Below are 23,564 nucleotides of genomic sequence, written 5' to 3'. Positions count from 1 at the left end.
CCATAAAAGAGAAATGAATAAGGAAATTCCATAGTGCATGGGGTATTCACAGTTTATCACAACTCACCTACTTTACTTTACTGTAATGTTATCGACTTGTTTCCCTAGAGATGTTATTTCTCATGATGTCTATATTTCTCGTGTTGATGTTGTGTCTCCTGTGTTGTTACTCCGTTAGTATGTGTGATGTCATCTGCATGGTTATTAGATGCTGATCTCGGATGGAAGTGGACGAGACACCGGTGACTTAACAAGGAGCAGGTCAGACTCACCTTCTATACACTCCACCTGGGGCTCCTCCCACCGCCCGTCGGGACGGCAGCGTACAACAGGCGGGTGGCGCTGTGTGAAGCCTGCGTCACACTGGTAGCGGACTATAGAGTTGACAGGGTAATGGTCTTTTCTGCTGCCCATCGGCCTGGCGTTGGCCACCTCTGGGGGCGAGTGGCACATGACTGGGAAGAAAAGGGGAAACCAGAAAAATTTGCCAAGATCATCATGTGTTTTCTACAAACATTGAGTGGGCCAACAATAAGGTTTTTGGGGGGTACCAATTAGGTTTAACACACAGTTTTAACACGTTTAAAGGTGCAATATGCAGAAATTGCTCCGCCATTACAGTTTATATGACAAAACAAGCAATGTAGAGTGTAGAGAATCACTGTACCATCCAAACCGCTGTGAAATATATTTTCAGTAACCAAAAAAATATTGTATTTCCAACAGTTTGAAGCTGGTGTACAAAACCAAAAGAAAAAGATGCAAAAACGAAACTTAAGAACGAGAAGCATAGAAATATAGCACATAGAACAGATCTACCACTTCTTAGACTTGCGAAGAATTACAAATCTATAACTCACATTTCTATGTGAATTTGGTTGTATTGCAGCTATAACACTTCATTTAACACTTGATTAACCCCGATTGGTGCATAGTGATGACTAGCACCTGCGGACATCCCGATATTTTTAAAAAGCATCAGGGCTAGTGCTATTTCTCTGTCCTTTTGGCTCAGTGACTGACAGCTGACCCAAAGAATGTGCTGTGCCCTCTGAACCTCAACCCCTAATCCCTGCTCCTACCTGGTCCACTCTTGCAGGTGAAGGGCAGGTGGTAGTTGCAGGGCACGTCGTTCCACTGGCCGTTCTCGTGCCAGATCATCACCACACAGTCCTCCCAGGAGTTAAAGTAGTTATCCGGCTGGTTGGGCCTCCAGTTCTCAAATTCCTGCATGTGAACACATCAAAATAGGACCGTTTGATTAGAAAGTAGGATCAAATGGAATTAACAAGTCAAATGCTGATTAAAATGTTTCTTCTTCTTCTTCCTTTCTTCTTCCTTTCTTCTTCTTCTTCCTTTTCTTCTTCTTCTTCTTTTTCTTCTTCCTTTCTTCTTCTTCTTTTTCTTCTTCCTTTCTTCTTCTTCTTCTTCTTCTCTTCTTCTTCTTCTTTTTCTTCTTCTTCTTCCTTTCTTCTTCTTCTTTTTCTTCTTCCTTTCTTCTTCTTCTTCCTTTCTTCTTCTTCTTCCTTTTCTTCTTCTTCTTCTTTTTCTTCTTCTTCTTCTTCTTCCTTTCTTCTTCTTTTTCTTCTTCTTCTTCTTTTTCTTCTTCCTTTCTTCTTCTTCTTCTCTTCTTCTTCTTCTTCTTCCTTTCTTCTTCTTCTTTTTCTTCTTCCTTTCTTCTTCTTCTTCTCTTCTTCTTCTTCTTCTTCTTCTTCTTCCTTTCTTCTTCTTCTTCTTTTTCTTCTTCCTTTCTTCTTCTTTTTCTTCTTCTTCTTCCTTCTTCTTCTTCCTTTCTTCTTCTTTTTCTTCTTCTTCTTCTTCCTTTCTTCTTCTTCTTCTTCCTTTCTTCTTCTTCTATTTCATTTGCAGAGAACATTTCCCATTGCAATGCACATAAAATCAAAGTAAAGTAGGAGATAAGAGTAGGGCGATACCTGAACTGGACAACAAAAAAAACTTACCAATGGACTGCCATCTGTCCAGCGGAACTCATTCTGCACGTCCTTGTCATTGAGTCCAATCCACTGATAGTCCTGAGCGTTAGCTAGATGGTGAAGAGAGCATTGAACTGTCATGTATGTATCAGATATGTTCATGTCTGTGCTTAAAATAACTGAAACACACACACAGGACCGGCCCTAGCCTTTTGGGGGCCCTAAGCGAGATTGGCAGGCAAAACATTTTAGTGGCCCCTCTCGATGGCGGAGAGTTTTTCCTTTTTTACGTACATTTCCGGCAATTCTACACATTTTGCCATGCATGAGCGTAGAGAGAATGTTGCAGTTTTGAAGACCCTTTTCTCCAATTCTACACATTTTGCCAAGATGTGGAGAGAACATTTCGCAATTGTATAACTAACTTCATACAATTCTACACATTTTGCCATGACTTCCTGCAATTCTACACATTTTGCCATGACTTATGCCATGTTAGTATGATATCTGAGTAAGAGTGACTAACAAAATCAATGGGGGCCCCCTGGAGGTCAGGGCTCCTGGAGGTCAGGGCCTCTTGGCTTGTGCCTTGCATGCCCGGTCGGTAGATTTTTCTAGACTAACTTACTAATGTTAAAATGTTAGCTGACATGGCTAATTGAGTGACTGACATAAGAGGGAAAACTGCTGAGGCACAAACACATTTCGACATTGTTGTATTCTACTATTCTAACTCTCAACAGTAATCCCCCCCCCCCTCCTCCTCCTCGCACACATCCTATCTCTTTACTCACAGTTGACAAACTCCTGCTCCTGTTGGGAGGTGATGCTGACCAGGTGGGCGTTAAGCTCTTGGCAGCGCTGCTCAGCGTCAGGCCAGGTGTCTCTCTCAGCAAAGTGCAGGTAGCAGCTCCCCATGAATTCCACCCAGCCCTGGGCGCAGCCCTGCACCGCTGCACACACAGACAGATAGATCGACACATCAACAAATTGACTTTAGAATGTTCGATATTTGTTGATTTTGATACAACTCCCCCCCCCCTAACGGTATACGTTGTGGCACATGGCAACTTTCATTTGCATGTAAACACTGAACAAAAGAATAACTTGATCATCTTTAATAATTTAATAATCTCAGATCATCTTTAATAGATATGTGGGCTTACAATCATGTCAATACATCTCTTAACACATGGCGGTGGCACTCACGTGTGCTGCAGTTTTCCTCTCCAGCCAATCCATGTGGGCATTGGCACAAAGCGACGCCATCCTCCACAGAGCAGGTGCCTGCTCCACACGGGTTAGGCTCACAAGGTTCAGTAGTAGCTAGAAAGAGGGCAAGGGTCAAATAAATAATGGGTTGATTTAGATAAATATGCTAACCAGGGGGGGGGGGGAGTAGTTTACTAGCTGTTAGCATGAGGTGGATAAAGCAAAGTAAACAATGGCTTATAGCTAAATAGTATTATACTGGCGCTGGCCAGTCAGTCTCAGCAGCCAGCCACTCTCCCTGTCTTCTTATTAATGGAGTTTATACTGAGACAGAGTGGAGCCTACTGGGAGAATCAAATCAAAGTTGATTTGTCACATACCCAGGATACAGCAGGTATAAACGGTACAGTGAAATGCCTACCTGCAAGCTCTCCTCAACAGTGCAGAATATATATCAATAATAAAGAAATGTCAAATCAAAAATAGAACAAGTAAAAGAAAAAGGAGTATCATGGTAATAAGAATAATAACTGGTTGTGGTAGAATATGTAGACTACATGACATATTATATACATTAGGACTGTGCTATTTCAGGTATCCTGAAAAAATATATAAACACAACATGTAAAGTGTTGGTACCATCTATCATGAACTGAAATTGTGTGCAGAAATTTGTTTACATCCCTGTTAGTGAGTATTTCTCCTTTGCCAAGATAATCCATCCACCTGACAGGTGTGGCATATCAAGACGCTGATTAAACAGCATGATCATTACACAGGTGCACCTTGTGCTGGGGACAATAAAAGGCCACTCTAAAATGTGCAGTTTTGTCACCCAACACAATGTCACAGATGTCACAAGATTTGAGGGAGCATGCTGACTGCAAGAATGTCCACCAGAGCTATTGCCAGATGATTTAATGTTCAATTCTCTACCATAAACTGCCTCCAACATTGTTTTAGAGAATTTGGCAGTATGTGCAACCGGCCTCACAACCGCAGACCATGTGTCACCACTCCAGCTCAGGTCCTCCACATCCGGCTTCTTCAACTGCGGGATCGTCTGAGGGGGGGGGGGTCGGGTGCTGATGAGTATTTCTGTCGGTAATAAAGCCCTTTTGTGGGGAAAAACCTTTCTGATTGGCTTGGCCTGGCTCCCCAGTGGGTGGGCCTATGCCCTCCAAGGCCCACCCATGGCTGCACCCCTGCCCAGTCATGTGAAATCCATAGATTAGGGCCTAATTTATTTATTTCAGTTGACTGCTTTCCTAATATGAACTGTAACTCAGTAAAGACTTGGTAATTGTTGCATGTCGCATTTATATTTTTGTTTAGTATACATGCTGTAACTACTGACCTATAGAACACCTCTAAAGTAAGATATGACCAAGTGATAAAATATTGCTGTACTATCCCTTTAAGCAACATACCGTACACTACAGCAGGCTCCTCCACCACAGCAGGGGTCACCATCGAGACGGCGGGTGCTGTCGTCATGCTAGAAAAGACTGCCGAAGGTGCCGTGACATAGATTGTCTCCGTGGAACCTCCCAGCCCTTTCTGCTCTTGGCCTTCCTCCACCAGATCCAGGTCATCCCCTCGGTCTGTGTTGCCAAGACTGCCGATATTCTCTGGGTAAGTCATGGTTGAACCAGGCATCAGCACCACAGACAGGCCCTCTGCAAATGGTGACTCCCCCAGGTAGAGCCCTCTGGCCGAGGTGCTCCCTTCATGTTGGCTACTGCTGTCTCCACTGACCTCTACGTAACCCCGTCCCTGCTCCGGACTCTGCTCCCCTTGACGTGCCGTCACCTCCATCATCCCGTCGTCTGTCAGGAAGATGACCTCGTGGCCCGAATGGGATTTGTCCCTGCTGGATGGGAATCCAGAGCCACTGTGAAAACCGGATGGAAAACCGTAGGGGAAACCGCTTGGAAAGCCAGAAGAGAAGGTCTGGTAGCCGGAGACTTCCTGCTCTCCCGAGGGCTGATCGGTGAGGTCGATGAGACCTGAATGCGTGAAAGATATGTCAGGACTTCCGTAACCAGAGGTGCTGGTAACATCCCCGCTGAAGAGGCCATACGATCCAGACATTCCTCCGGAGCCACTGATGTCCACACCTCCTTGTACAAACTCCTGTCCGGTGGGCTGCCGTTTGGAGATGTCCACCATCTCTCTGTCCACAATGATGATGACAGAGTCCCCGCTACCACTCAGGTCCCCAGATACACCGCTGCCACTACCCGAGTGGGGAAGGACACTGGACGGTAGCCCACCGCTGAACTCTCCCACCCCCACCCCAGACCCACTATCTCCAGACTCGCTGAACTCTCCCACCCCAGACCCACTATCTCCAGACCCGCTTAACTCTCCCACCCCGGACCCACTATCCCCAGACCAACTGAACTCTCCCACCCCGGATCCACTATCTCCAGACCCGCTGAACTCTCCCACCCCGGACCCACTATCCCCAGACCCACTGAACTCTCCCACCCCAGACCAACTGAACTCTCCCACCCCAGACCCACTATCCCCAGACCCACTGAACTCTCCCACCCCGGACCCACTATCCCCAGACCCACTGAACTCTCCCACCTCCACCCCAGACCCACTATCCCCAGACTCACTGAACTCTCCCACCTCAACCCCAGACCCACTGAACTCTCCCACCTCCACCCCGGAACCACTATCCCCAGACCCACTGAACTCTCCCACCTCCACCCCGGACCCACTATCCCCAGACCCACTGAACTCTCCCACCCCGGAACCACTATCCCCAGACCCACTGAACTCTCCCACCCCGGAACCACTATCCCCAGACCCACTGAACTCTCCCACCTCCACCCCGGACCCACTATCCCCAGACCCACTGAACTCTCCCACCCCGGAACCACTATCCCCAGACCCACTGAACTCTCCCACCCCGGAACCACTATCCCCAGACCCACTGAACTCTCCCACCCCGGATCCACTATCCCCAGACCCACTGAACTCTCCCACCCCGGACCCACTATCCCCAGACCCACTGAACTCTCCCACCCCGGAACCACTATCCCCAGACCCACTGAACTCTCCCACCCCGGAACCACTATCCCCAGACCCACTGAACTCTCCCACCCCGGAACCACTATCCCCAGACCCACTGAACTCTCCCACCCCGGATCCACTATCCCCAGACCCACTGAACTCTCCCACACCGGATCCATTATCCCCAGACCCGCTGAACTCTCCCACCCCAGACCCACTATCCCCGGACCCGACTTTCAGGGGGTAGGTGACAGTGGTACTCCCCTCTCCCGCCTCCTGAGGATCTCCAGAGCCAGAGCCGGACAAGACGGGTCCACTGCCCTCGAAGGTGACTTGGAAGCCAGACCCTGAGCCCTCGCCGCTTCCACTACCAGATGTGTATCCACTATGGCCAGGAGTTCCACTGCCACTACCACTGGCAGAATGATCAGCTGAGGCTGAACCAGACACAACCACAGAGACAGGTGGCTCGATGGGGCTCCCTGAGAAACCACAGAGGAAGAAGAACATGTAATACTTACACACTGACTACAATACAGCTTGTGCATTCTGATTGAAATAGAGGCAAAAGGAAACTGAAAGGGGTGATACCTAGTCAGTTGTACAACTGAATGGCCTTCAACTGAAATGTGTCGTCCGCATTTAACTCAACCCCTCTGAATCAGAGAGGTGCGGGGGGCTGCCTTAATCGACATCCACGTCTTCGTCGCCCGAGGAACAGTGGGTTAACTGCCTTGCTCAGGGGCAGAACGACAGATTTTTACCTTGTCAACTCAGGGATTCGTTGGCCCAGTAACCTTTTGTTTCCCGGGCCAACACTCTACCACTAGGCTACCACTAGGCTACCAAAACTGTTACATTTGTTGTAGTCGGCAGGTTACATGTACAGGAAATACTAGTGGGGATATAGAAATACTGTAGACCTCTTAATAAAAATATATATTACCAGGCGTCAATTGGTCTGTTCTGGTTGTCATGTTGATCATTTCCTCCTCGACAACTAGAGTAACGTTGAGTCTGGTTTCAGTGTGAATAATCACACCTTCAGCTACAAAACAAAGAAAACCAACACAATATCATTTTCACACTTTTAACAGTGGCTGCATTTGTCATTATTAAAGCTTATGGCTCAATGGTTGTCTCTATTATTTCTCAATGGATTGACACAGAGCCTTATATAAATGTATGCTTAATCAGTTGAGATTTAACAGGAACCATTTTGGTAACAAGAGTTCTAAGTAAATTACACAATCTGGTAAGAATTCCTCTAATTGTCACAGATTGTAATTATCACAAACTTTGGTGGGTTTCGCAACTCTCTCCATGACTCTGAACAGAGTAATGGAGACTCATACCTCTGAAGCAGTATGCATCGTATCTGGAGTGCTGGTCTGGGTTTTCTGTCTGGTTGGGGAAGGCGTAGATGGTGTGTACCCCGGCCTTGCCGCCTCCACAGTGGGGCCTTGGGACATGGATGGGGTAGCGGACGCTGCGATCCTGCAGCCAGCCTGGACGGCACTTGTCGAAGCCCTGTCTCCAGGCGGCATAGAGCTGCCCTGTGGTGGCTAGCGTGGTGTTGAGCTTCTGGCAGTGGGCTACAGCCTCCTCATAGGAGAAGCTGTCATAGTCACTGGAATAGAACAGCTCCCCTGGGAAGTGAGGGAGAAGAGAGAGCAGGTGGTTTTACTCAGGAGTGATGGTTCACTTTACATCTGCAGCTAATATCTGTAGAAGAAGACGAAATCACTTTACATCTTCTGCTAAGGACTGTAGAAGAAGAATAAATCACTTTACATCTGCAGCTAAGGTCTGTAGAAGAAGAAGAAGAAGAAGCAGAAGAAGAAGAAGCAGCAGAAGAATAAGGGTCCATGAGGGGCCATGTCTCTCACCCTTGAGGCGGTCCACATAGCAGTAGACGTCGTATTGCTCAGTAGCAGGTCTCAGGCCATAGGACCTCACCCCTGGGACATTCTCCAGGTTTCCTGAACACTTGTCTCTGGGAGACAGGATGGGGTACCTGAAGGTCAGGGTTGGTGGTAAATGTGTGGTTAGAAAACAGTCACACTTCTGTCCTCTTTAAGAAAAGCAGTCTTGGAAGTAGAGTTTAATCATTCAGGAAATGTTCCCAAAGTTCCAACATTTCTCAGATATCCCAGTCAGAAGATTTCTGGAATCATAAGGGAATATGCAGGAATCCTCCAAGGAATTCTCCAAGGATTTCTCCAACAGGGATTTCTGAAAAACCAAGGACCTTGAATAAAGTTTGCAGAATTTTGTAACCCTACTGAGAGGGCCACGTTTTGACTACTGAGATTTACACTATCTATCTCACCTGACGGTCTGGTCCCTGAGCCAGCCTGCATCACAGTGGTGGAGCCCTGCCTCGTAGGCTGCCTGTAGCTGCTGGGAGCTGGCGATGACCGCACCCACACTCTGACAGGCCATCTGGGCTTCCACGAAGGACATGGCATAGCGACTTGAGTCAGCACGGTAGTGGAACACCACACCTACAGAGAGGGATGGAAGGAGGGAGGGAGGAGTACGGAGAGAGGGAGGGGGAGAGAAGGCAGGGAAGAGACAGACCGAACCAAAGACAGAAATTAAGTTATTACACTTGAAAATGAAAATGGCAACTACTGCTGGCAGGTAGCCTAGTGGTTAAGAGCGTTAAGCCAATAACCAAAAGGTTACTGGTTTGAACCCCAGAGCTGACTAGGTGCCCTTGAGCTAGGCACTTAATTGTAATTGTACTTATAAATTGCTCTTGATAAGCTGGGACCTGTTTTGGGTTTTGCCCTAGAACTACACAGCTGATTCAAATAATGAAAGCTTGATGATGAGTTGGTTATTTGAATCAGCTGTGTAGTGCTAGGGAAAAAGCCAAAACGTGCACCTGGGGGGCACAATCCACTAACCTGTAGGAGCCATGGCAGTGTCCTTGTCATGAGGAAACTCGAAGCCCACATCAGGTTTAGCTGTCACCCTGCTAATGATCTCTTCCCCCACGACCGGGGTAACCTTCGTAACCGTGTCAGTCAAACTGGGTGGGATGGGTAAGATCGGTGCCATGGTGATGGTGTCCAGGGGGGCTTGGGTCAGCACCTCCCCCCTTGCCTCAGTTTCAGGGGTGGTGGTTAGCCCTGGATAGACCATAGGACTGGCTGTGATGGTGGCCACCTCTGGGAACGGGGTGGTCTTGACTGCACCGTCATCCTCTAATGAATTAGATCATTGGCAGCAGGTAAAGTTAAAGCCACACTCTGTCATACTGGAAATCACTCTGTTTTTTTAACACACCACATGTAATCCACAGTGCCTTTTTGCTGTATAAGGAAGTGATTCCTTTTTTAACACTACAACAATTTATTTGCGACCTCTTTTTTAACTATTTTTGGTGCCTTGACCAAGTACAGTCGTTCAAGCTTGAAGAGATCGACAGCAACGGTGGTGTATTATGGGATAGGTGCTTCTACACCTGCATTGCTTGCTGTTTGGGGTTTTAGGCTGGGTTTCTGTACAGCACTTTGAGATATCAGCTGATGTAAGAAGGGCTATATAAATACATTTGATTTGATTTGATATGCAGTCTTCAGATATAATCTGGTGGCTGGGTTACCTTGGTAGCAGATAGCATCATAGTGGGAGTCCGGGTAGGGGTAGCCTGTCTGGTTAGGGAACAGGTACACGGTCCTCACTCCCAGTAGTCCTCCACCACACTGGGGCCTGACAATGTTGATGGGGTAGCGGACGCTTCCGTCTGCCAGCCAGCCCGCGTTACACACGTCCATGCCAGACTTCCAGGCCAGGTACAGTTGCCCTGTGGTGGCCAGCTTGGCCCCTAGTTTGGCACACTGGTCCATTGCCTGGTAGAAGGTGAACTTCTCCACGGACATGGAGTAGAACACTCTGCCTGGGGGAGGCAAAGAGTGAGAAACACAGACGTAGGTGGTCAAACAGACAGATATAAAAGTGCAGCAATTGTCCTTGCGGTAACTAATGCCAGTAAAAATACTTGTTTTTAGGGGAAGAGGTTAAAATCGGTGCACTTGAGCAAGGCACTTAATCCTAATAGCTCCTGTAAATCCCTCTCTGGATAAGAGGATATGCTAAAGGAATAAAATGTAAATGTAAAATCATTTCAGAAACAGATAACTAATTGAGGAGAGTAGACTATGTACTCTGTTCTTCAAAGCTGAGGGAGCTGTCTTGACACTGAGCAGAAGCAAAATCCATTTAACTGCAGAGTCATCCACAGCACAGCACACACAGCAACTATACTGAACAAAAATATAAATGCAACATGCAACAATTTCAATGATTTTACTGAGTTGCAGTTGATATTAGGAAATCAGTCAGTTGAAATAAATTCATTCGGCCCTAATCTATGGATTTCACATGACTGGGCAGGGCGCAGCCATGGGTGGGCCTGGGAGGGCATAGGCCCACCTACTTGGGAGCCAGGCCCACCTACTGGGGAGCCAGGCCAGCCAATCAGAATTCGTTTTTTTACTCGGGCTTTATTAGCTGTCCGGGTTGCTGGTCTCCGACGATCCCGCAGGTGAAGAAGTCGGATATGGAGGTCCTGCACTGGTGTGGTTACATGTGGTTTGCGGTTGTGAGGCAGGTTGGACTTACTGCCAAATTCTCTAAAACAACTTTGGAGGCGGCTTATGGTAGAGAAATTAACATTAAATTCTCTGGCAAGACTTCTGGTAGACATTCCTGCAGTCAGCATGCCAATGTAATGATCATGCTGTTTAATCAGCTTCTTGATATGCTACACCTATCAGGTGGATGGATTATGCTCACTAACAGGGATGTAAACAAATGTGTGCACAAAATTTGAGAAAAATAAGCTTTTTGTGCGTATGAACAATTACTGGGATCTTTTATTTCAGCTCATGAAACATGAAATCAACACTTTACATGTTGCATTTATATTTTTGTTCAGTATATATGAAACAGTCCTATTGTTTTTGTATTTTTCTCGTATTGACCCTGTTGTGGGTACGGAGCCGGACTGCGGTCCACCTATTGAATACAGCTGTTATAAATCCCTTAAAGTGGAACTGACATGGTTTTAACTACTTTGCACATATGAAACTATCAGTTATTCATAATATCAGTACAAAATATCAAATTCCCAGTTTATTTTTCAAAACCAACTTTTATGAAGTTTGACAAAAAAATCCTGTGATTGTTGGCAGAATAGATGGATGCAGTTCAATGTATGATTAATATAATTCACCAATAGATTTCTTCTTGGTCCCAAAATATTGCTATCAGGTTGTACATCACAGCTGGCCTGGAACATTGTTTTCTGCCACAACCCATTCGGGATGCACAGTTTCAGTTTCAATGACTCAATATTTTGAACGAAAACAGACAACTGTTTAACTAAGGCTGGGAATGTCAATACAATCAAACTAGCAAGGGCAATGATCACAAGTCAGTCATAACTTGGCTAATAGGCTAGCTTACGTAATAATAGGCTAGTCATAACATGGCTAATAGGCTAGCTTACGTAATAATAGGCTGGTCATAAGGTGGCTAATAGGCTAGCTTACGTAATAATAGGCTAGTCATAACATGGCTAATAGGCTAGCTTACGTAATAATAGGCTGGTCATAACGTGGCTAATAGGCTAGCTTACGTAATAATAGGCTAGTCATAACATGGCTAATAGGTTAGCTTACGTAATAATAGGCTGGTCATAACGTGGCTAATAGGCTAGCTTATGTAATAATAGGCTAGTCATAATGTGGCTAATAGGCTAGCTTACGTAATAATAGGCTGGTCATAACGTGGCTAATAGGCTAGCTTACGTAATAATAGGCTAGTCATAATGTGGCTAATAGGCTAGCTTACGTAATAATAGGCTAGTCATAATGTGGCTAATAGGCTAGTTTACGTAATAATAGGCTGGTCATAACGTGGCTAATAGGCTAGCTTACGTAATAATAGGCTAGTCATAATGTGGCTAATAGGCTAGCTTACGTAATAATAGGCTAGTCATAACGTGGCTAATAGGCTATGTTGCAGTCTAGATTCGTTTTTTAAAGCTTGACAATGAATTCATAATTTATCAAATAAAATAAAACCTGCAACAGAGAAACATGTCGGCCTTTAATAATGGTTAATGTGCATATAGGCCGACTAGCTCTGATTGGCTATGGCACACCGGTCTGCGTAGACTCGGGTCCTGGACAAGACAGATGTTTTTATTCGGTTTTATTTACTGCAGTGTCTATTAATTATCCAAACGCACGGCCGCTTTCCCACACTATATTGCTATATAATTTTCATTGGCAAATGTCATTGCCAAGTATTCTATGAAAGTATGAAAAATGACTAAGTGCTTGCTTGTTAGATTTTTTTTTTTTTTAAGGTGTCATATTGTTCCTGGAGGTGTATAGGAACAGATTTTAATAAGATCTCATGTTGCTAAAATACTGTCAGTTCTACTTTAACAGTGATGTTTATGTATGTGCATCACAAAACAGCTTGTATAATGATCATGACCAGCTATAGCGTAGTGTACTGTACCTGACATCTTCTGTGCAAAGCAGTACACGTCATAGGTCTCGTTGACCTCTCTCAAGCCGTAGGTTCGCACTCCCGGGAACTCCTCCTTGTCTCCGAAGCAACCCTCACGAGGCTCATGGATGGGGTACCTTGAGTAGATCGCGTAAGATGGCAAAGAGAAAAAAAATGCATACACGTCACGCCGTCAATTAGTTTATTTTTAATCCCAAATGGTTATAACATGTCTTTGCTTATTAATGCCAACCCATGCTCTAGAATAACATTCCCTGCAAAACCCTTCAGGGCTGTACTAATTTCTTAATTTTTACTGTACTGGATATCCACACTGGGCGCCAACACATCAAAGATGGTTTCCCTAAAACAGTAACGACAGTACATCACAATTACCTGACTGTTTGGTCAGAGAGCCACCCGGCGTCACATTGGTGGAAGCCATCGTCAAAGGCAGCCTGTAGTTGTGCTGGGGTGGCGATGGTGGCACTGTTCTGGATACAGGCAGCTTTGGCCCTCTCAAAGTTCAGAGTGTAGCGCGTCGAGATGGCTCGGTAGTGGAACACAATACCTGGAGAGGAGAGAACACATCGCCATCACCGTCATATTATACTGAGTATTATTCCATTTCAGAGGATTGGCTTGTGTATAACAGGATGAGTAAGAGGATGTTTGACACGGTTGGGGTCAATTCCATGTTGATTCAATCAATTCTGGAAGTAAACTGAAATTCAAATTCAAATTCTTCTCAATGATTTGGAATTGGAAACAGTTTACTTCCTGAATGGATTGAATCGAAATGGAATTCACCCCAACCGTGTCAAAATCCTTTTCTACTGATTTACATAAGATGTGTACTCACTGTGGAGGAGTTTTACACACTTTCATAGCACATTATACACTTGGTGGTTTGAGCCCTAAATGCTTATTGGCTGACAGCCGTGGAAAAGCCCTTAGCCATGGTACTTTGGCCATATATCACACCTCCTCATGCCTTATTGCTTAATTATACAATACTCTTCCCCATATAATATAATATTTTTTTAAATTATAATAATTAAGCAAACCATGGAATTTGAATTTCTGTTTACTTCCAGAATGGACTGAATCGAAAGAGAATTGACCCCAATAACCCTGATATTTGGTTAGGGTGCATACCTTGAACCTGGATGTCCACCCAGTCATAGTTATTCTCGATGCCGTGCATGACCTCACAGCGATAAGTGCCCGAGTCCTTGGCACGCAGTTCTGTGATCTCCATGGTGACGTCGGTGGGCACCAGCGGGTAGTTGACCATGGTGACCCGGTCTAGGTACTCCGTCTCCACGTGAACTTTGCCCTCCGACGCCAGCAGTATGAGGGTGGCCTTGCCCTTGGTGACGTAGGTCCACTTGATGCGGTGGGACAGGGGGGTGACAGTGGGTGCGCCGGGGTCGTTGACCATGTTGTCCTGGAAGTAGCAGGGCACAGCCACCTTGGCGCCCATCAGAGGGCGCAGCGGCACCTCCACGGGAATGCTGACACTCAGGTTACTGTCCAGATCTGGGGAGGAGAGTATGAGATACCTTTATTTTTTTACAACATATTTTGCATCTACTTGGATGGAAGATACTTTCTAACTGTCACACTGCTCATGAGTAGCTCACGCAGGAAGATGTTTGCCGAAGTGAAGTAATATGGTGGACGTAGTGGCTGTTTCTTTTCAGTAAAGTAGAGTCATGTCGTCTGCCTGCATTATTCCAAACCCTATCCGGAGAGACTAAAAACCTTGCTACTTTTACATTTGCCGTCGGCTGTGGCCAGTACACATACAGTATATAACAGGAGCTCCAGTACACATACAGTATATAACAGGAGCTCCGCTTGAATAGCTAGAACTGCAACCTTCCCCTGTTTGAATGCAACGCATCCTTCCATTGGTCCTTCCTGGATGTGGATTGGATCTGATTGGATAAAAGCAGTGGGAGTGCGAAACCTTTCTTACACCCATCTATCTGTGTTTGATCAGGGATCAATAATAGTGATGTCAGATTACACGTACCGCCGGGGTCTTCAAATGATATAGTTGAGGTGATGAAGGGAAGACACACACACAGTAGGAGCAAGGTGATCATGGTTGACCTGTTATGGAAGAAAGAACTGTCAGTAAAACAAATGGTTGTCTGAAATGGTTGACTGGTTGACTGAAATGAACATTTTTTTTAATTAATGAAGCAAATTAATGAAAACATTTTAGTTTTTTCTTGGCCACCGTGCTTCTACATCTGCATTGCTTGCTGTTTGGTGTGTTAGGCTGGGTTTCTGTTTAGCAGTTTGTGACATCTGCTGATGTAAAAAAGGCTTTATAAATACATTTGATTTGATTTGATTTGATTCTGACCAAATGACACAACCTTACACATTTACTATAAAGACTTGTGAATGAAAATATTATTGATTGGCAAATGGCTAGATATTTTTTGATGGGTTTCAAAGGTGTGTAAAAACCTTAATTAGACAAGAAACACTTGCTGTTCTGTGTTTGAATTATTCCAGCTGGTCTGGTGGGAAGAGTTTTAGCAGAGTCTATTCATGCTCCCATACACCACAGCTCCTTTCCCTCCTTAGTCCCATCATATTCACACAGGCAAAAGTCTACCAGTCTATCAGTATAGGCTGGATGTATACTCTGTGATACCAACCCCTTGTATATCAGTATTTAAAAAAAAAAATGTAACCTTTAATTAACTAGGCAAGTCAGTTATGAACAAATTCTTATTTACAATGACGGCCAAACCCCGGACGACGCTGGGCCAATTGTGCGCCGCTCTATGGGACTCCCAATCACTGCTGGATGTGACACAGCCTGAAATCGAACCAGGGACTGTAGTGACGCCTCTTGCACTGAGATAGCAGTGCCTTAGACTGCTGCGCCACTCGGGAGAGGTAGGCTGGTTGTGTACTTTGTGATACCAGCCCCTTGTAAATCAGTATAGGCTGGTTGTGTACTGTGTGATACCAGCCCCTTGTAAATCAGTATAGGCTGGTTGTGTACTGTGTGATACCAGACCCTTGTAAATCAGTATAGGCTGGTTGTGTACTGTGTGATACCAGCCCCTTGTAAATCAGTATAGGCTGGTTGTGTACTTTGTGATACCAGCCCCTTGTAAATCAGTATATGCTGGTTGTGTACTGTGTGATACCAGCCCCTTGTAAATCAGTATAGGCTGGTTGTGTACTGTGTGATACCAGCCCCTTGTAAATCAGTATAGGCTGGTTGTGTACTGTGTGATACCAGCCCCTTGTAAATCAGTATAGACTGGTTGTGTACTGTGTGATACCAGCCCCTTGCGCAAAGTGGAAACATGATGTCAAAAGTCACTCTCCCATTCTCAAATACCACACACATGTTCATCAGTGAATAAAACCCCTCTGTCCCTGGCACAGGAAAGGTTTTCGGTGCAAAAAAATATATTTTTCTTGAATTTATACATCATACGAGGTCTTCGTATGTGACCCTGCCTATTGTATGTCCAGGGCGGAGATAGGATAGAGGACAACCTTCCACAAAATGTGCGGGCTGAGGGTGGATACTAAATAGGTTTTAACTCCCAAGCTACTTTGTGAATCTTTTGTGCCATTTACGTCCAGTATCCTTACTGCTGTTATGTCCAGTATCCTTACTGCTGTTATGTCCAGTATCCTTACTGCTGTTACGTCCAGTATCCTTACTGCTGTTACGTCCAGTATCCTTACTTCTTTTACGTCCAGTATCCTTACTTCTTTTACGTCCAGTATCCTTACTGCTGTTACGTCCAGTATCCTTACTGCTGTTACGTCCAGTATCCTTACTGCTGTTACGTCCAGTATCCTTACTTCTTTTACGTCCAGTATCCTTACTTATTTTACGTCCAGTATCCTTACTGCTGTTACGTCCAGTATCCTTACTTATTTTACGTCCAGTATCCTTACTGCTGTTACGTCCAGTATCCTTACTGCTGTTACGTCCAGTATCCTTACTTCTTTTACGTCCAGTATCCTTACTTATTTTACGTCCAGTATCCTTACTGCTGTTACGTCCAGTATCCTTACTTATTTTACGTCCAGTATCCTTACTGCTGTTATGTCCAGTATCCTTTCTGCTGTTACGTCCAGTATCCTTACTTCTTTTACGTCCAGTATCGTTACTGCTGTTACGTCCAGTATCCTTACTTTTTTAACGTCCAGTATCCTTACTGCTGTACATCCAGTATCCTTACTGTGATACCAGCCCCTTGTAAATCAGTATAGGCTGGTTGTGTACTGTGTGATACCAGCCCCTTGTAAATCAGTATAGGCTGGTTGTGTACTGTGTGATACCAGCCCCTTGTAAATCAGTATAGGCTGGTTGTGTACTGTGTGATACCAGCCCCTTGTAAATCAGTATAGGCTGGTTGTGTACTGTGTGATACCAGCCCCTTGTAAATCAGTATAGACTGGTTGTGTACTGTGTGATACCAGCCCCTTGTAAATCAGTATAGGCTGGTTGTGTACTGTGTGATACCAGCCCTTGCGCAAAGTGGAAACATGATGTCAAAAGTCACTCTCCCATTCTCAAATACCACACACATGTTCATCAATGAATAAAACCCCTCTGTCCCTGGCACAGGAAAGGTTCTCGGTGCAAAAAAATATATTTTTCTTGAATTTATACATCATACAAGGTCTTCATATGTGACCCTGCCTATTGTATGTCCAGGGTGGAGATAGGATAGAGGACAACCTTCCACAAAATGTGCGGGCTGAGGGTGGATACTAAATAGGTTTTAACTCCCAAGCTACTTTGTGAATCTTTTGTGCCATTTACGTCCAGTATCCTTACTGCTGTTACGTCCAGTATCCTTACTTCTTTTACGTCCAGTTTCCTTACTTATTTTACGTCCAGTATCCTTACTGCTGTTACGTCCAGTATCCTTACTGCTGTTACGTCCAGTATCCTTACTGCTGTTACGTCCAGTATCCTTACTGCTGTTACGTCCAGTTTCCTTACTTCTTTTACGTCCAGTATCCTTACTGCTGTTACGTCCAGTTTCCTTACTTCTTTTACGTCCAGTATCCTTACTGCTGTTACGTCCAGTATCCTTACTGCTGTTACGTCCAGTATCCTTACTGCTGTTACGTCCAGTTTCCTTACTTCTTTTACGTCCAGTATCCTTACTGCTGTTACGTCCAGTATCCTTACTTCTTTTACGTCCAGTTTCCTTACTGCTGTTACGTCCAGTATCCTTACTTCTGTTACGTCCAGTTTCCTTACTGCTGTTACGTCCAGTATCCTTACTGCTGTTACGTCCAGTATCCTTACTGCTGTTACGTCCAGTATCCTTACTGCTGTTACGTCCAGTATCCTTACTTCTGTTACGTCCAGTGTCCTTACTGCTGTTATGTCCAGTATCCTTTCTGCTGTTACGTACAGTATCCTTACTTCTTTTACGTCCAGTATCCTTACTGCTGTTAAGTCCAGTTTCCTTACTGCTATTACGTCCAGTATCCTTACTGCTGTTATGTCCAGTATCCTTACTTCTGTTACGACCCTGGGGATTATGACTACCACTCTGAGTATAATAACCGCGACCCTGAGGATAATAACGACGACCCTGAGGATAATAACGACGACCCTGAGGATAATAACGACGACCCTGAGGATAATGACCACAACCCTGAGAATAATATTCACGACCCTGAGGATAATAACCGCAACCCTGAGGATAATAACGACGACCCTGAGGATAATAACGACGACCCTGAGGATAATGACCACAACCCTGAGGATAATATTCACGACCCTGAGGATAATAACCGCAACCCTGAGGATAATAACGACGACCCTGAGGATAATAACGACGACCCTGAGGATAATGACCACAACCCTGAGAATAATATTCACGACCCTGAGGATAATAACCGCAACCCTGAGGATAATAACGACGACCCTGAGGATAATAACGACGACCCTGAGGATAATGACCACAACCCTGAGGATAATATTCACGACCCTGAGGATAATAACCGCAACCCTGAGGATAATAACGACGACCCTGAGGATAATAACGACGACCCTGAGGATAATAACGACGACCCTAAGGATAATGACCACAACCCTGAGGATAATATTCACGACCCTGAGGATAATAACCGCAACCCTGAGGATAATAACGACGACCCTGAGGATAATAACGACGACCCTGAGGATAATAACGACGACCCTGAGGATAATGACCACAACCCTGAGGATAATATTCACGACCCTGAGGATAATAACTGCAACCCTGAGGATAATAACGACGACCCTGAGGATAATAACGACGACCCTGAGGATAATGACCACAACCCTGAGGATAATATTCACGACCCTGAGGATAATAACCACAACCCTGAGGATAATGACACGACCCTGAGGATAATAACCACGACCCTGAGGATAATTAAAGTCTACAGGGAGGTCAGAGTAAATCAGAGCCCACTAAAGTCCGTCTCCCAAGTTCAAAGGTCATTCCACCCAATCAAATCAAATTGTATTGGTCACATACACATATTTAGCAGATGTTATTGCGGGTGTAGCGAAATGCTTGTGTTTTCGACTCTGTAGACACAGCAGCAAACAATGTTGATGTCTCGAGGTCACGTACACATACATCACACTCCTAGACAAGCTCACACACACACGCAAAGTTTTATTAAAGATCTGACTGGATTTTATTAGAGATCTGACTGGGTTTTTATTAAAGATCTGACTGGGTTTTATTAGAAATCTGACTGGGTTTTACTAGAGATCTGACTGGGTTTTATTAGAGATCTGACCGGGTTTTTATTAAAGATCTGACTGGGTTTTACTAGAGATCTGACTGGGTTTTATTAGAGATCTGACTGGGTTTTATTAGAGATCTGACTGGGTTTTATTAGAGATCAGACTGGGTTTAGTAGAGATCTGTCTGGGTTTTATTAAAGATCTGACTGGGTTTTATTAGAGATCTGACTGGGTTTTATTAGAGATCTGACTGGGTTTTATTAGAGATCTGACTGGGTTTTACTAGAGATCTGACTGGGTTTTAGTAGAGATCTGACTGGGTTTTACTAGAGATCTGACTGGGTTTTACTAGAGATCTGACTGGGTTTTACTAGAGATCTGACTGGGTTTTATTAGAGATCTGACTGGGTTTTACTAGAGATCTGACTGGGTTTTATTAGAGATCTGACTGGGTTTTATTAGAGATCTGACTGGGTTTTACTAGAGATCTGACTGGGTTTTATTAGAGATCTGACTGGGTTTTACTAGAGATCTGACTGGGTTTTATTAGAGATCTGACTGGGTTCATTTAGAGATCTGACTGGGTTTTACTAGAGATCTGACTGGGTTTTATTAGAGATCTGACTGGGTTTTATTAGAGATCTGACTGGGATTTATTAGAGATCTGACTGGATTTTATTAGAGATCTGACCGGGTTTTATTAGAGATCTGACTGGGTTTTATTAGCGATCTGACTGGGTTTTATTAGAGATCTGACTGGGTTCATTTAGAGATCTGTCTGGGTTTCATTAGCGATCTGACTGGGTTTTACTAGAGATCTGACTGGGTTTTATTAGAGATCTGACTGGGTTTTACTAGAGATCTGACTGGGTTCATTTAGAGATCTGTCTGGGTTTCATTAGCGATCTGACTGGGTTTTACTAGAGATCTGACTGGGTTTTATTAAAGATCTGACTGGGTTTTATTAGAGATCTGACTGGGTTTTATTAAAGATCTGACTGGGTTTTATTAAAGATCTGACTGGGTTTTAGTAGAGATCTGACTGGGTTTTAGTAGAGATCTGACTGGGTTTTATTAGAGAGGAAACACTAATGGTACATGGTGCATATCACCAGAGCCGTAGGTCAGAGATAAACCTCCAGATAAATCCTAAAATGAGCTATATTCTTCATAACTACTCTTATTTAGGACAGTGACTTTCTCTGGAACTCTGAAAATGGGAACCAATAAATCTGTTTCAAGCCAAAACCTCACCACTCAGAATGGCCAACCAAAACTCTACTGTATCTCTCTACAGAGTAGCCTACCAATGAATTCACATGCCTTTAAGGCCATCCTCCAACCTTCCTGATGTAAGCTCCCACTGTGAGCCAGCCAGGCCTGGAGAGGCTAGCCGTATAGGCCTTTTACCCCTTATACAGTATCTCCATTCAGCCAGTGTGGTCTGTTCCATTCCCCATTGAGGTGGAGGCCAATAAGGCCCAGGTTTGCTCCTGCTGTGGTTGAGCCCTGTGATGACACTACGGTTCTAAGATGAACTTAAAATGCTTTTGGGAAACCGGGCCCTAGTCTGTTCCTTCTGTGCTGGAAGTGTGGATGAATGCAGGGCCCTGAAAGTATGGATGAATGCAGGGCCCTGAGAGTGTGGATGAATGCAGGGCACTGAGAGTGTGGGTGAATGCAGGGCACTGAGAGTGTGGGTGAATGCAGGGCACTGAGAGTGTGGGTGAATGCAGGGCCCTGGGAGTGTGGATGAATGCAGGGCACTGAGAGTGTGGGTGATTGCAGGGCCCTGGGAGTGTGGGATGAATGCAGGGCACTGAGAGTGTGGGTGATTGCAGGGCCCTGGGAGTGTGGGATGAATGCAGGGCACTGAGAGTGTGGGTGATTGCAGGGCCCTGGGAGTGTGGGATGAATGCAGGGCACTGAGAGTGTGGATGAATGCAGGGCCCTGGGAGTGTGGGTGAATGCAGGGCACTGAGAGTGTGGGTGAATGCAGGGCCCTGGGAGTGTGGATGAATGCAGGGCACTGAGAGTGTGGGTGAATGCAGGGCACTGAGAGTGTGGGTGATTGCAGGGCCCTGGGAGTGTGGGATGAATGCAGGGCACTGAGAGTGTGGATGAATGCAGGGCCCTGGGAGTGAGGGATGAATGCAGGTCCCTGTGAGTGTGGGTGAATGCAAGGCCCTGGGAGAGTGGGTGAATGCAAGGCCCTGGGAGAGTGGGTGAATGCAGGGCCCTGGGAGTATGGGTGAATGCATGGCCCTGGGAGAGTGGGTGAATGCAGGGCCCTGGGAGTATGGGTGAATGCATGGCCCTGGGAGTATGGGTGAATGCATGGCCCTGGGAGTGTGCTGGAAGCCAAGGTAAACACCGGGCTGTTGGGGGCTGTATTCCTGAGGAGGCCCCAACACCCGCCTGGGTCTCTGGAGACCCCAGGCTTCAGAACAGAGTGGACATTGACAAGAGAGCCCCCTCAGAGATGTAAGGAAGCAGAGGGGAACATGGGAGCCAGCACACGCCCACTGCCCAGTGATAGGCCTGTTTGAATGCCCACTGCCCAGTGATAGGCCTGTTTGAATGCCCACTGCCCAATGATAGGCCTGTTTGAATGTGCATGGTGGTTGGTGGGTAAATATGTATTTGTGTTGACACACATGCCGGGGTGAACATGTAAGTGGATGTGCACAGTATTGGGGTGTGTACATACACACAGATGGACGCTTGTACATAGATGTATATGTTCATGAGCAAACACACACACACACACACACACATTCAGTTTAAAGTATAAAGTAGCATACATATTTTCTGACTTCATGGTGAGGAACAATAGATCATTCACGCTGTCTTAACAAAGCATTAGTTTCAGGAATGTTTCTCTGTTCTTATGGTAAGGAAAAAGAAACTGTCCATAGTCCTGACACAGTGCATTCTAAAACTGTTCAGACTACGACACAGTGCATTCTAAAACTGTTCAGACTACGACACAGTGTCACGTTCCTGACCTATTTCTGTTAGTTTGTTGTATGTGTTAGTTGGTCAGGACGTGAGTTTGGGTGGGCATTCTATGTTGTCTGTTTCTATGTTGGTTTAAGGGTTGCCTGGTATGGCTCTCAATTAGAGGCAGGTGTTTGGCGTTCCTCTAATTGAGAGTCATATTTAGGTAGGTTGTTTCACAGTGTTCGTTGTGGGTGGTTGTCTCCTGTGTCTGTGTCGATGTTACACCATACGGGAATGTTTCGGTTTGTTCGTGCGTTTATGTAGTCTGTTCCTGTGTCAGCGTGCTTCGTGTATATGTAAGTTCGTTTGTTCAGGTCTGTCTACATCGTTTTGTTGTTTTGTTAGTTATATCAAGTATAGTTCGTTTTCGTCTTTGTCAGTTTTGTTTATTTAATAAATCATTATGTATTCACAACCTGCTGCGCCTTGGTTCAATCACTACTCCTCCTCTTCGTATGAAGAGAGAGAGGAACGCCGTTACAGAACCACCCACCAATCCAGAACCAAGCAGCGTAATTTCGAGCAACGGGCAAGTATACAGGACTTGTGGAGTTGGGAGCAAATATTTAACGGAGAAGGACCATGGGCTAAAGTGAATCACCGTCCATGGGAACAGCTGGAGGCAGCTCGGAGAGCGGAGGAAAAGAGAGAGAGGAACCGGCGTTATGAGGGGACGCGTCTTGCACGGAAGCGCGAAAAGCCCGTGAGTAACACCCAGAAATTTCTTAGGGGGGGGCTAAGAGGTAGTGGGCCAAGGGCAGGTAGGAAACCTGCGCCCACTTCCCAGGCTAACCGTGGAGAGCGGGAGTACGGGCAGACACCGTGTTACGCAGTAGAGCGCACGGTGTCTCCTGTACGTGTGCATAGCCCGGTGCGGGTTATTCCACCTCCCCGCACTGGTAGGGCTAGATTGGGCATTGAGCCAGGTGTCATGAGGCCGGCTCAACGCGTCTGGTCTCCAGTGCGTCTCCTCGGGCCGGCATACATGGCACCTGCCTTACGCATGGTTTCCCCGGTTCGCCTACATAGCCCGGTGCGGGTTATTCCACCTCCCCGCACTGGTCGGGCGACCGGGAGCATTCAACCAG

At 45.6% G+C, this 23,564-nt stretch overlaps 1 protein-coding gene across 1 annotated transcript in view; it reads right to left on the bottom strand.

Annotated features, from left to right (window-relative positions):
* The window catches only part of LOC139578131 (aggrecan core protein-like), a 32,535-nt gene that overhangs the window by 4,701 nt on the left and 4,270 nt on the right, over positions 1-23,564 (bottom strand). Inside the window, exons 2-18 of the mRNA XM_071405376.1 lie at positions 14,752-14,831; positions 13,869-14,252; positions 13,107-13,281; positions 12,720-12,847; positions 9,790-10,083; positions 9,089-9,388; positions 8,506-8,680; positions 8,063-8,190; positions 7,529-7,822; positions 7,120-7,221; positions 6,381-6,655; positions 4,577-5,465; positions 3,144-3,260; positions 2,729-2,887; positions 1,962-2,044; positions 1,083-1,227; positions 273-455 (exon numbers count right to left, since the gene is read on the bottom strand). Of these exons, the coding sequence (XP_071261477.1) occupies positions 273-455; positions 1,083-1,227; positions 1,962-2,044; positions 2,729-2,887; positions 3,144-3,260; positions 4,577-5,465; positions 6,381-6,655; positions 7,120-7,221; positions 7,529-7,822; positions 8,063-8,190; positions 8,506-8,680; positions 9,089-9,388; positions 9,790-10,083; positions 12,720-12,847; positions 13,107-13,281; positions 13,869-14,252; positions 14,752-14,824 (3,904 nt within the window). The 5' untranslated portion in view covers positions 14,825-14,831. The remainder of the gene's footprint in view (positions 1-272; positions 456-1,082; positions 1,228-1,961; positions 2,045-2,728; positions 2,888-3,143; positions 3,261-4,576; positions 5,466-6,380; positions 6,656-7,119; positions 7,222-7,528; positions 7,823-8,062; positions 8,191-8,505; positions 8,681-9,088; positions 9,389-9,789; positions 10,084-12,719; positions 12,848-13,106; positions 13,282-13,868; positions 14,253-14,751; positions 14,832-23,564) is intronic.

The sequence above is a fragment of the Salvelinus alpinus genome, chromosome 6 (assembly GCF_045679555.1).
Source record: "Salvelinus alpinus chromosome 6, SLU_Salpinus.1, whole genome shotgun sequence".
Taxonomy (NCBI): domain Eukaryota; kingdom Metazoa; phylum Chordata; class Actinopteri; order Salmoniformes; family Salmonidae; genus Salvelinus; species Salvelinus alpinus.
This window is presented reverse-complemented; position numbering and strand designations above follow the sequence as displayed.